This window comes from Thalassophryne amazonica, chromosome 10 (assembly GCF_902500255.1).
Source record: "Thalassophryne amazonica chromosome 10, fThaAma1.1, whole genome shotgun sequence".
NCBI lineage: Eukaryota > Metazoa > Chordata > Actinopteri > Batrachoidiformes > Batrachoididae > Thalassophryne > Thalassophryne amazonica.
The window spans coordinates 86,374,692-86,388,966 of NC_047112.1; the positions used below are offsets into that span (position 1 = coordinate 86,374,692).

At 41.5% G+C, this 14,275-nt stretch overlaps 1 protein-coding gene across 1 annotated transcript in view; it reads left to right on the plus strand.

Annotated features, from left to right (window-relative positions):
- Positions 1-14,275, plus strand: part of suco (SUN domain containing ossification factor) — a 122,373-nt gene that overhangs the window by 105,897 nt on the left and 2,201 nt on the right. Inside the window, 6 exon segments of the mRNA XM_034180424.1 lie at positions 656-2,014; positions 2,145-2,232; positions 3,270-3,374; positions 3,610-3,755; positions 4,111-4,202; positions 4,856-4,911. Of these exon segments, the coding sequence (XP_034036315.1) occupies positions 656-2,014; positions 2,145-2,232; positions 3,270-3,374; positions 3,610-3,755; positions 4,111-4,202; positions 4,856-4,911 (1,846 nt within the window).

Sequence of the window (14,275 nt, forward strand, 5' to 3'; positions counted from 1 at the left end):
TCAACTAGTAATAATTGTGGATCAATTGCTGTATTTTCTGTCTGAGGTAATTGGGTGTGATATGAATTGCTGTTTTAGGGATCAGTAAAGTTGTTTGAATCTTGAGACTCTGAAGTGTTTCACTTGCATTGTGAGGGAGTGCCAGCTTTGGCATTTTGGCTTTGTGGCATGTTTCTCTGTTCATGATCCAGCACATAGGTGACTGAGTGTCGAGGACTCCAGCAGTTTAGAAGGCCAACGGGGCACCTATGCTTCACTCATTTGCAGCTGATACATGGTCACTTTCAGAAAATGGGGCTGGACTGCTTGTTACAACCAGAGAGGAATGACCCATATGAGAAGCATCAAATTATTATTATTTCTGATGGCTGTATTTTTTTAATACCAAAATTCACATTAAACCATTTGTGTATTGAAGTAGCCATACATTAAGCCATACTGGTTATATTTTACATCTTTAATTATAACTTCAACGGTCAGTTACTTTATCAGGAAGCAAAGATTAGGTGCTAAGCTGACCCATAATTGCATTTGGCTTCGGACAAGCAGGAAACTTATTTTCTAAGCAAAGCATGTTTCTGTTTATTAAGGTCTGTTTTTGTTCATGGATGCATTCAGCAATGAATATTCCTGTAAAACATGTCTTGTATTTTAGGTTGGAAACTGAACAGCTTGCAGACCAGAAGGATTCTGGTTATGCCAACGATTCCACCACACCTCACCCCACATCATCAGACTCCTCTGAGGAAAGACAGATTGTCACTTTGGTGGAGGAAGATGATGATGAAGAGCCCAGACAGTCTACAGTCACCCTGCTGGAAGAAGAGGGAGATGAGGACGAAGAGAAAAGAAGAGAACAGACAATGGGGGATACAGAAAGGAACCAATGGGATAGCCAGGTGTACTGTCCCTTCTCCTCCCTCTCTTCCCTTTCTCTGTCTTGCATGGCCACCCTGCCGGAGCTGCTCCATCGTTGGTGCTCAGCTCGGCTGGCCAAAGGGAGGCTCCGCAGCCTTAAAAAGAGGCAACTGAGCACCCGAAAGCAGAAAAAGGCAAAAGCGAACACCCCTCAGCTCACCCACAAGCCCTCACAGATTACTGTCCCAATTCTAACACCTGCCCAAGTAGCTCTTCCCCTCACCGCAAATGTTCCAGAATCCGAGGTTCCTGTTTATGACCAAAATGAGGCCAAAACTTTTGGTGACTTGCACAGCACTCACTCTCCTGACACACCCACATCAGATGTCAATATTCTCCTTGAACCTAGTAGAACCCCCGCCATCCCCTCTCACAGTTTCTCAGACATCCAGGGCTCCGTGATCCGACCCACCCTAACCCACCAGGAGCAGGTGCTACCTCCCGTTAAAGATCCAAGCTTAGTTCCTGTCCCCACTCCACCCTATCAAGCTGACGTGATCCCAGAGACGCACCAGGCCATTAGTGCCACCCCCACACCTACGATTAGTTTTAATTTGCAGCCTGTGGTATCTGAGACAGCTGCTCCTCAGTCTACTGTTATGGTTTCTCATGTCAAGGACCAGACTGTCCAGCCTCTGCTCACAGCATCAAGGCCTGAAGACCTCACCCCCCCTCCCACTGAACTATCTGATCTCCCACTGGCTGACACTCCCTCAGATACTGTTAAGTCAGGTGACGACATTGGAGACTCACTCAGAACCAGTGTCCAGACTTCTCACTCCCACGGGGAGCAGACAGATCTGCTCAGTAAGACTGGAAATTCCCACAGAGTGGAGGACGCTGTGGATGAGGACTTATTAACCATTAGCAGTAATGGGAACGTCAACCGAACAGTGACCGATTTCTATGCAGAGCTGCAGAATGGGGCTGATTACAGCGGTGGGGCAGTGAATGGTAACAGTGTATTACCAAATGGGGCGCCGGTGCACAGTTCTAGCCAGAAGGAAAGTGTGTTTATGAGGTTGAACAACAGAATCAAAGCCCTGGAGATGAACATGAGTCTGTCCAGCAGATACCTGGAAGAGCTCAGCCAGAGGTGAAGCCACTGGACATGAGTTATAAACTTGCATAGTAATAAGCACTCTGACACATTTTTATTTAAATAAAGCTACAGCTCACTTAATCAATGATGACTGTGAAAGAATAAACAGGTTTGTGCTTCTCAGGTATCGCAAACAAATGGAAGAGATGCAGAGAGCCTTCAATAAGACCATCACCAAACTACAAAACACCTCCCGCATTGCAGCTGAGCAGGCAAGCTCACATTTAGTCAATGAGAGCATGAAAATAAACATTAGGGCTGCCACGCCTAGTTGACTAGTCATGACTGTCAACTATTGAAACTATCGACACTAATTTAGTCGAGTCACTTGCTTGAACCACTGAAGCAGTGCTTCAATCCGCTGCTTCGTTGAATCTTTGCTTTGCTCCTCTTCAGTAGCAGCAACTCTGCTTCTTATCCCCTCTCAAAGCCATTAAAATTTGTTAATCGTGAGTCACTTTTGTGCGGATTAAAGTGACTAACTGGGACTCCTGTCTTGTTGTGAGAAAGAAACGAGAATCATCCTCCGATCCGTTGCTCCAAACACTGCGCCGCCGAGTCAAGTTAGAAAGATAAAGTCCGCTTGGAATTAATAACTTCAGAGCGAATCACCATTTAAATCAAATGACACCTCTTTCCAGATGTTGTAATGCAAACAATAAACTGCAGTTGATCAAAATGTTTTTTGTTTTTTTTTCCCCTACCAAAATGAGACATCCTGGCTAACTTGCAACAGCCCAAGACTGTGTGGTTGCAGACCTGCAGACTCCAGCAGCCAGCTGAGCTCACCTCAGATGTATGGAGAGACATCCATGCTGCTAATGTCTGAAAGCAAACATCTGTAGTTTTTTGACAAAAACTACAGATTTTTTTTTTCTATCTATGTCCAGAGATCAAGGATCCAGTGATCAATTTCGTATTTATTTACTTTAAGACTTCAATAAAAATGTTGTTGACATAGAAAACCTGTAAAGCCTACTTGTAGCACACAGAAAATTCACAGGAGGTGTCGATAAGGAATTGGATTGATAAGCGGAATTGAAAATGGTATCGATATCGATAAAATGCGATAAGCTGCAATTTATATATGATCCGACTAGTTGACTAATTGCAAAAATAATTGTTGACTTGTCGACTATCAAAATAGTTATTTGTGGCAGCTCTACTAAACATCAAATCCCATCAGTTAACAGTGGTTGGTAACGGCAAAGTAAGTGCTGTGGTTTGCTACTTCTGTCTCAATTTCTAGGACCAGAAGCAGACTGAGTTTATCCAAGTTCTGCAGAGTCAACTGGAGAACGTCACTAAACTGGTGCTCAATCTCACAGCCACAGTTACACAGTTGCAGGAAGAGGTAACACGTGCACTGTTTTCACAGCAGCTACCAACCAGTTGTATTTACTCACTTATGGGTTTAAGCTACTCCTTATTGGTTAATTCTATGTAACTGCAAACCCTGACTGAGTCTGAGAATGTTACCTTAACCTGTGTATAGTGCTTGACCTTCTGACAGAATGTAAAATCTGCAGCCAAATTTGATTCATATATAATATACAGACACTCATTTGGAAATGCCTTTTCCTCTGCAGGTATCTGACCGTCAGCGCTACCTGGTTGTGTCTCTAGTTTTGTGTTTGTCTTTGGGCCTTCTGCTGTGTCTGCAGTGCTGCTGCAGCTCTTCCCCCAAACCAAACATCAGTCCTCCCAAGAGCAACCACTACCCCAGTCCCAAAAGGTTTGTCACTCACAACATCTATTACATACAATTGAGAAATTGGCAGGACAGAGTCCCTGTCAATTGGCACAACACGTTGCTGTGAGACAGAAGTACTAACCACTGCACCACCACACTGAAAAGAAGCCACATCAAAATTTACCCATGTTTTACGAATGTCTGCAGAGTTTGGACGCGATTAGCAGTTGAGTTTTTGGCCCTGAAGCCACACAGTTTGCATATATGAGCATCAAGCAACTGGCACTAGATAGTGTTGAAAATGACTCTTGTACTCTTTCGTCTGTTGTACATATTGCTAACTGTTGTAGTGACATGATTAACGCCACCTTACAAATAAGAACATCCTTTCTTGCAGATGCTTCTCCTCCTATGATGATATGAGTATAAAACGAAGGGTCACCTGTCCTCTTTTTCGCTCCAAGTCATTTCACTTGACTTCTACAGAAGGTAAAACACAACACCTTCCAGACATACATGTCACCTACACAATACCCAAGTCTCTCCTCTGTCCTACTACCTTGATATTTTCCATCTTTTGTTCATTCCTTTGCCTTTGTCACAGAACTACAAGTAAGATTGAGACAGTTTTATCTCCATCAGAGACATGTCAGTCTTTTTTTTTTCACTGATCCTCTCTGAGCGCATTCAAACACTTAAATCTAGTATACTTTGGTTTTTTACCATTCTATTCCATTCATTTTGCCTTTCTGTAATGCATTGCTTTATAACACTCTGCTGCTTATGTTCAAAGAGGGCAATGCACTTTAATCCCTGTAGTCCATTTTGTAACATTGTGCCCGCCCGCCTGCCCCCCTCAAGGCTGAGAGGATGTCGTTGCCAGCTTGCATCCACATGTAGCCTGAAGGACTAAAAATATAGTATGTGCTTTGCTGCTTCATTGTAGACATTTGCAAGTAGTAATCATTAATATGTAGCAACAAGCAGAGTTGGCCCAAGTCAACATATCTTCTCTACTGAATTGAATGAATTGTGACTTCTGCTTATTTAACACTACTTGCAAGATCACTTCATGCTTGTTACATGTATGTATACCTGTTTCCCATTCCATCATTAACCTGGCACCTTTCTCCCCTCCCCAGTAGGTCCGGATGACTTGTACATTGTAGAACCTGTAAGGTTTTCTCCAGAGAAAAAGGTACAGTGTCTATTCCAGCTGCTGCTGTTGACTGACGGCCAGGTTCCTTAAGTGATGTGTGTTGTTAATGATGTGCTGTTAAGATTTAGCAGTAACACTGGCCCATTCCAAAATGCTTAATTTGTCTGATACCCACTGGAGTTGAAGGCAGCACAGCCCTGGGATCAGTTACTGTTTTAGCTGGCATGCAGAAACATTTGTTCATCGTAGAACCCTTTCCTTATACAGTCAGCTGCATAGATTTTGAGACAGTGAGACAATGACACCATAACTAATTAAATAAATTGAATGCAAAGATTATTGTTAATATAATGAACATTATTTTGTACTGGTAGTTTTCTTTGGACAAGTCAGGGGATGGAAACATGAATAATTCCAACTCACTGAATATCTCATACAGTTAAATAACAGCTGTCATTAACAAATACAGACTGTATGGTATTTTATAGCAAATCTGTCAGGTGTAGACAGTTCTCAAAAAATGAGTGACTGTGCAAGAGAGCAATGAGGGAAGCCACCAAAACACCCTTGCCAACTCTGAAGAAATTACAAGCTTCTATGACTGGAGACATTTTGCATAGTGCTACTTTTATCTTTTGCATTACCACTCTTGCAGGGTCATGGTGCAGTGGAAAAGGGGGATTTTATAAAAAAAAAAAAAAAAAAAATTTGCCAGGAGGCAAAGGGGTCTAATTATTATGGAGTCTATAAATTGACTGGATGTATAAAAATGGCTGTAATTCCTAAATAATTGATTGTTTTATTAAACCCCTTGAATTAACACTAAAAACTTGAACTACAAACACACCTTAAATGTTTTATTTGAAGTCTATTGTGGTGGTGTACACAGGTAATATACATATATATAGTTGTATGCAAAAGTTTAGGCACCCCTGATAATTTCCGTGATTTTTCCTTTATAAGTCATTGTCTGGATCAGAAATTTCAGTTAAATATAGTAGACAAACACACTGATATTTGAGAAGTGAAATGAAGTTTCTAGTATTTAAAGAAAGTGTGCAATAATTATCTAAACAAAATTAGGCAGGTACATGAATTTGGACACCCTTGTCATTTTATTGATTTGAATACATGTAGCACTAATTAGTGGAACACAAAATTGGTTTGGAAAGCTCATTGACCTTTAACATCCTTACACAGGTAAATCCAGTCATGAGAAAGGGTGTTAAGATGGCCATTTGCAAATGTTTCTCCTCTTTGCATCTCTTCTAATGAGTGGCAACATGGGAGCCTCTAAACAACTCTGAAATGACCTGAAAACAAAGATTGTTCAATATCATGGTTTAGGGGAAAGATACAAAAAGCTATCTCAGAGGTTTCATCTGTCAGTTTCCACTGTGACTGTGAGGAACATAGTGAGGAAATGGAAGACCACAGGCACAGTACTACTTAAGGCCCGAAGTGGCAGGCCAAGAAAAATCTCAGATAAGCTGAAGCGAAGGATGGTGAGAACAGTCATAGTCAACCCACATATCTGCTCCAAAGACCTACAACATGATCTTGCTGCAGCTAGTGTGTCCGTGCATCATTCAACTATACAGTGTACATTGCACAACGAGTTGCTGTATGATGCTGTAATGCAGAGGAAGCCTTTTCTGTGTACCGAGTCGCTTGATGTATGCTAAAACACATTTGGACAAGCCAGCTTCACTTTGGAATAAGGTGCTGTGGACTGATAAAACTAAAATTGAGTTTATTTGGACATAACAAGGGGCGATATGCATGTCTGAAAAAGAACACAGCATTCCAAGAAAAATGCTTGCTACCTACAGTAAAATTTGGAGGTGGTTCCATCATGCTGTGGGGCTATGTGGCCAGTGCAGGTACCGGGAATCTTGTTAAAGTTGAGGGTCACGTGGATTCCAGTCAACATCAGCAGATTCTTGAGAACAATGTTCATGAATCGGTGACAATTTAAGTTGCGCCGGGGCTGGATCTTTCAACAAGACAACAACCCTAAACACTGCTCAAAATCTACTAAGGCATTCATGCAGAGGAATAAGTACAATGTTCTTGAATGGCCATCTCAGTCCCCAGACCTGAATATTATTTAAAATCTGTGGTGTGATTTTTTTTTTTTTTTTTTTTTTTTTTTTTTTTTTTTTTTTTTTTAAAACGGGCTGTCCATGCTTGGAAACCAACAAACCTGACTGAACTGGAGATGTTTTGTAAAGAAGAATGGTCCAAAATACCTTCAGCCAGAATCCAGACTCTTATTGGAAGCTATAAGAAGCATTTAGAGGCTGTTATTTCTGCAAAAGGAGGATCTATTAAATATTGGGGTTTTTTTGGGGGGGTGCCCAAATTTATGCACCTGCCTAATTTTGTTTAAAGAATTATTGCACACTTTCTGTAAATCCTATGAGCTTCATTTCACTTCTCAAATATCAGTGTGTGTGTCTGCTATAAGATATACTTAACTGAAATTGCGCCTGTCGGTTGCGTCATTCACCTGTGGGCAGGCTTTGAGTGAACACTGGTCCACCCCTCTCGTTTTTTCATTGTCAGGAGAATGTCTGAATGACTGCCGTTTTGTTGCATTAAAATTTTTTCAGGAACCGTGTGAGACAGCCAGGTGGAAACCATTCGATAAATTCAGATGGCTTTCGGTGAAAATTTTATGGGCTTCACAGAGATTAAGGAGTGTTACTACCGCTTCAAGGATGGCCCACAGCGGCTGAGGGCGCGCCGCGCTCCGAGCCGCGATCGACAGGCTGAAACGACCATTTCATTTCTAAACGTATGGCTGTATGGATCTAGGACCATCGTGTGCAATTTCTCTGGTTATCACGAGCTGGACATCAGCCATTTTCCGGCAGATTTCACTTTTAACAAGAGATTTTGTCATGGAAATGTCCCAACTTGTCCTCTGACACTCCAAAACGGAGGCGTTCTTTGTCTCGCTCCATCAGCGGCTCCGTCATGACGTGCGAAGCCTCCGCGGGTCTTTTCATGACAAAATCTCTTGTTAAAAGTGAAATCTGCCATAAAATGGCTGATGTCCAGCTCTTGTGATAACCAGAAAAATTGCACACCACGGTCCCGGATCCACACGGCCATCCGTTTAGAAATGATCTGGTGGTTTCTGCCTGTCGATCGCGGCTCGGAACGCGGCGCGTCATGCGCCATTGTGGGCCGTCCTTAAAGCGGTAGTAACACTCCTTAATCTCTGTGAAGCCCATAAAATTTTCACCGAAAGCCATCTGAATTTTCCGAATGGTTTCCAGCTGCCTGTCTTCAACAGTTTCTGAAAAAATTCTGATGGAACAAAGCCCAAATCATTCCCCCATTTCCTCACAATGAAAAAATGACGAGAGGGGTGGACCAGTGCTCACTCAAAGCCTGCCCACAGGCGAATGACACAATCGACAGGCGTGAAAAAACTCACGCATGCGCACAAAGGTTCAAGCTTGGCTGACGTAAAAACATATGAATCAAATCCATATATTTTTTTGCATAAAATAAAAAGGTCCGTTACTTTTCTAACAGACCTCGTATGTCTATATATATATATATATATATATATATATATATATATATATATATATATATATATATATATATATATATATATATATATATATATATATATATATATATATATATATATATATATATATATATATATACGAGGGCTGTCAATAAAGTAACGGTCCTTTTTATTTTTTTCAAAAACTATATGGATTTCATTCATATGTTTTTACGTCAGACATGCTTGAACCCTCGTGCGCATGCGTGAGTTTTTCCACGCCTGTCGGTGACGTCATTCGCCTGTGAGCACTCCTTGTGGGAGGAGTCGTCCAGCCCCTCGTCGGAATTTCCTTTATCTGAGAAGTTGCTGAGAGACTGGCGCGTTGTTTGATCAAAATTTTTTCTAAACCTGTGAGACACATCGAAGTGGACACGGTTCGAAAAATTAAGCTGGTTTTCAGTGAAAATTTTAACAGCTGATGAGAGATTTTGAGGTGATTCTGTCGCTTTAAGGACTTTTCACGGTGCGAGACGTCGTGCAGCGCTCTCAGGCGGCGTCATCAGCCTGTTCAAGCTGAAAACCTCCACATTTCGGGCTCTATTGATCCAGGACGTCGTGAGAGAACAGAGAAGTTTCAGAAGAAGTCGGTTTCAGCATTTTATCCGGATATTCCATTGTTAAAGGAGATTTTTTTAATGAAAGACGTGTGGACGGATCCGCGCGTCGGGACGCAGCCGACGCGGTGCGGCGGCACAGGAAAAACACCTCCGTGTTGATAACCATTTGTAAAATCCAGGCGGCTTTTGATGGCTTTCAGTGGAGTGAGTATATGAGAAATTGTTTAACAGGCAGGACATGTTCCAACTTGTCCTTAAGGCTTTCAACAGAGGTGTTTTTCCTGTGGCGGACCGTCGCGGCGGCTGCGTCCCGAGCGACAGAATCACCTCAAAATCTCTCATCAGCCGTTAAAATTTTCACTGAAAACCAGCTTAATTTTTCGAACCGTGTCCACTTCGATGTGTCTCACAGGTTTAGAAAAAATTTTGATCAAACAACGCGCCAGTCTCTCAGCAACTTCTCAGACAAAGGAATTCCGACGAGGGGCTGGACGACTCCTCCCACAAGGAGTGCTCACAGGCGAATGACGTCACCGACAGGCGTGGAAAAACTCACGCATGCGCACGAGGGTTCAAGCATGTCTGACGTAAAAACATATGAATGAAATCCATATAGTTTTTGAAAAAAATAAAAAGGACCGTTACTTTATTGACAGCCCTCGTATGTCACAGATGCCTCAACAAGCTGTGTCATGCTTAAATGATACTTAAACCCGGAGAATGTCTGTGGAAAAACTCAAACATTGGAGTTGAACATTAAACATCAAACATACTAAAATGTAAAAGGTAACTGGATAAAAACTAAATTTGGACAATGTGACCCCCTATGATAATCTTACGTATTTCATCAAGACATTTTAATTTTAAAATCTGCTTCTTGAGTATTCAAACCTGGATGAAAAACATGATTCAAACATTTAGGAGGTACATGGGTGTGTTTAATTAGCAGTCGTTTGGGCTTACAGTGTTTTTGTGCAAAAGTCAGCCAAACATCTGCCAAAGGTCTGTTAGTATACTGTATATACACACGTGTACACACAAAATTTAGCTTTTTGGATGACAGTTGTTAAAGTAGGTTAGGTCTATCAGGAGAGTAATTAAAAGGTGTGTGTGTGGGTAGAGCAGAGCAACAGGAAAAGTAAACAGAGCAGTCTTAGAACAACAAACAGTCCTGTGGATATGCTGAAATCATTATTGAATAACAAGATAATGATATTTGATATTTTTTTGTTTGCGCTATTAAAGAAATTCTGGCCTGGCACTGGTGTTTACAAAACTGCTGTGGATAAAATAATGAGCAGGTCAAAGAGCATCAGGAAGTGCAATTAATCACGATTAAAATTTGACATGCTGTATTTTCTGTACACAATTAATCTCAATTATTTTGTCATCCATAGTTTTTTAAAACAAATCCTCACTTTTACAGCCAGCTATCTTTAGACAGGTAAGCGGATGGATACATGAACATTTCCAAGACACTGAATATGTATTTGACTTCTTTCGGATTAATTTTTACAAAATACAAATAATACATAACTGTATGTTAACTCTTCTGGATGATGCAGTTTTCAAAAGGTGAGTGACCGTGCAAGGAGACTAGTCCTTGGGTTAAAGTTCTCTGACACCACAACGGATTTCCGTCACTTGGAAAATTTAACCACACATACGTGCGCGTACATGGTGTCATGCGTGTTTTGGGGCCGAAATATGATACTCTCACTGTCAAAGTGACATTACATTCTGCGTTAACAAAAGCAGCAGCAATGTCAACGTGGATGGCATCGCACCGCGGAGGAAGGGACTGTGTGAATTTTCACTCCTCTCCACTCTGTTTACTGCTTGCCATGAGCCACGGTCCTTCTCCTCCCTGTCTTCGTGGGAACATTGGCAGACCTTCCCCAAATAGAGCAGGGTGTGGCTTTTGCTTTCAACCTTGAATCAATGAAGCAATGCTTCGATCTGCTGCTTCGGATCTTTTTTATTTTGCTTTATCTTAATTTTTCCCTACTAAAACCCTAAAGAGCATATGTCTGTGAGCAATACGAGGTCTGTCCAAAAAGTATCAGACCTTTTTATTTTTTTGCAAAAACCATATGGATTTGAATCACGTGTGATTGCATCAGCCAAGCTTGAACCTTCGTGCGCATGCGTGAGTTTTTTTCACGCCTGTCGGTTGCGTCATTCGCCTGTGAGCAGGCTTTGTGTGAGCAGTGGTCCACCCCTCTCGTCGGATTTTTATTGCGAATAAATGTCTGAACGATTTGGAGCTTTGCTGCATCAAATTTTTCCAGAAACTGTGAGAGACCTCCAGCTGGACACCATTCGGAAAATTTAGATGGCTTTCAGCGACGATTTTATGGGGATTACACAGATTAAGGAGTGCTCCAGCCGGTTTAAAGACCGCGCACAGCGTCTAAGAGCGCAGCGCACTCCGAGCGCCGATCGACAGGCTGACACCCCGCTGAAATAAGCAGATCATTTCCAACGTGAAGGCTTTGTTGATCCGGAACATCGTCTGACTTTCACAAAAAGGCAGAAGGCGTGGACATCAGTACTTTTTCGGCACATTCTACTGTTACAGGAGTTTTTTCATGGAAAGAGAAGCGGAGGATTGCACCACCGTGCCGCTCATGGCACGGGACAAAACCACCTCCGTGTTGGTCTCACAGGACGGCTTTCAGGTGGCTTTCAGACGGCTTCCGGTTGCTTTTCAGTCGTGTGAGTATCCGAGAAATTGCATGAGCTGGACATGCCCCAACATGTCCTGTGAGGCTTCATCACGGCGTTGCTTTGCACCATGCGGCTCTGCCGCAACGCGCGGAATTCCTCCGCACGTCTGTCTCAATGTACCGAAAAAGTGCTGATGTCCACGTCTTCTGCAATTCCTGTGCTAGTCAGACGACATACCGGATCAAGACAGCGTCCAGTTTAGAAATGAAAGGCACATTCCACTGTTACAGGAGTTTTTGTCATGGAAAGAGGAGCGGAGGAACTCCGTGCGTCGCGGCAGAGCTGCATGGCGCAAAGCAACGCCGTGATGAAGCCTCACAGGACATGTTGGGGCATGTCGAGCTCATGCACAATTTCTCGGATACTCACACGACTGAAAAGCAACCGGAAGCCACCTGAAAGCCGTCCTGTGAGACCAACACGGAGGTGGTTTTGTCCCGCGCTATGAGCAGCACGGTGGTGCAATCCTCCACTTCTCTTTCCGTGAAAAAAACTCCTGTAACAGTAGAATGTGCCGAAAAAGTGCTGATGTCCACGCCTTCTGCCATTTTTGTGGAAGTCAGACGACGTCCTGGATCAACAAAGCCTTCATGTTGGAAATGATCTGGTTGTTTCAGCGGGGTGTCAGCCTGTCGATCAGCGCTCGGAGCGCGCCGCACTCCCAGACGCTGTGGGCGGTCTTTACACCGGATGGAGCACTCCTTAATCTGTGCAATCTCCATAAAATCGTCCCTGAAAGCCATCTAAATTTTCCGAATGGTGTCCAGCTGGAGGTCTCTCACAGTTTCTGGAAAAATTTGATGCAGCAAAGCTCCAAATCATTCAGACATTTATTCGCAATAAAAATCCGACAAGAGGCGTGGACCACTGCTCACACAAAGCCTGCTCACAGGTGAATGACGCAACCGACAGGCGTGAAAAAACTCATGCATGCGCCCGAAGGTTCAAGCTTGGCTGATGCAATCCCACGTGATTCAAATCCATATGGTTTTTGCAAAAAATAAAAAGGTCCGATACTTTTTGGACAGACCTCGTATTTACCTTTTTATGTTAAACCAACCTGTTATGGTCTACTGAAACAGTTGCTAGATGTATTTTATAACTTAAAAACGGGACCGATGCTAACGCGTTAGCGTGTCTATGGAGTTTTCGATGTTAAAGTTAGCATTAAGCTGTACGCATCTCAGCATGTTGTGTGCTTTTGTTTTCTGTATAATAATTAATGGCTCAGCGTTGTCGTAAACGAGTCAAATGTATTACAAATCGTAATATTTTATTTATTTATTTTTATTTTAATAATAATAATAGCAACAACTTCCTTACCACTGTTGCTCTGGGGGTTGGTAAGATTAGACCTTGCCTGTGTGAAGCGCTTTGAGGCAACTCTGTTGTGATTTGGCGCTATATAAATGAAAATAAATTGACACAACAATAATAGTAATAATAACTAATAATGCTACAATACAATTTTAGAGAAACAGACAAAAAGAAACACAACAGAAAAGATAAAACCAACTAACAATGAACATAAATAAATATAGAAATAACTGTTTCCTGTGAACACCTAGTAACTCTTATACCTCCACTTCATCCCTGTTTTATTTAAATTTAATGACAATTTGTTTTGGTCAAACCACATCTAAGCTGTTTTTACACAAGAAAAAAATAAAAGGCAGTAAATTGCACATTTGTCTTTTTTCATGAACATGTCTTATTAAAGATAACATATTACACTTTAGTCAGGCCTCTAAAAATACTCTTATGGACGCTTGCTGTAATATGTTGTCAGTGGTTGAGATAGTTGCTATAGGCATCTAAAAATGCTCATAATCGGGTGAAACCTGATGGAAATCTCTTTGTGGTGTGTCGGTGATGTATGTATGTGCAAAGTAAAACAAAACACTACTCCAGGTATGTTTTTGACGAGAATATACATCATAACTTTGCTACAAGGTCAAACGTTGATGTTGTGTGATAAAGGCCTTTTAATAATAACTCACTTAAAGAAATAATGGCAAAACTCACATATAAGTAAAAAAAAAATTAAAAAATAAAAAAAAGATTAATTGAAAAAATAATAGACCGATTAATTGATTACTAAAATAATCGTTAGTTGCAGCCACCAAGACAATCATAACAGCGCTGAAGAAGTTATTGGCTTATGTGGCTGTGCTGGGACAACTGTCTGTGCATAGAGTAACTTGTTGACTTGAGAATGTTGATGTATCTATCCCTTAAGTTGCCTAAACTAAACTTTAAAAAAAAAATTGCAGAAGTGATTATTTGTATTAAAAATAATACAATAAAATAAAAATGGAGGGATTGTGTATAAAATAGCTGTAATTCCAAATTGTTCATGCAACATTTTTGTTAAAGCCCTTAAATTAAGGCTAAAAGGACATCTAGATGGTTTTATTTCAACACCATTGTGTTGAAGCAAAATTAGAAAATCGTCACTGTCCACATACTTATGGACCTGATGACTGCAGTTGATACATACATGAATTGACACTTTTGGTCTGAC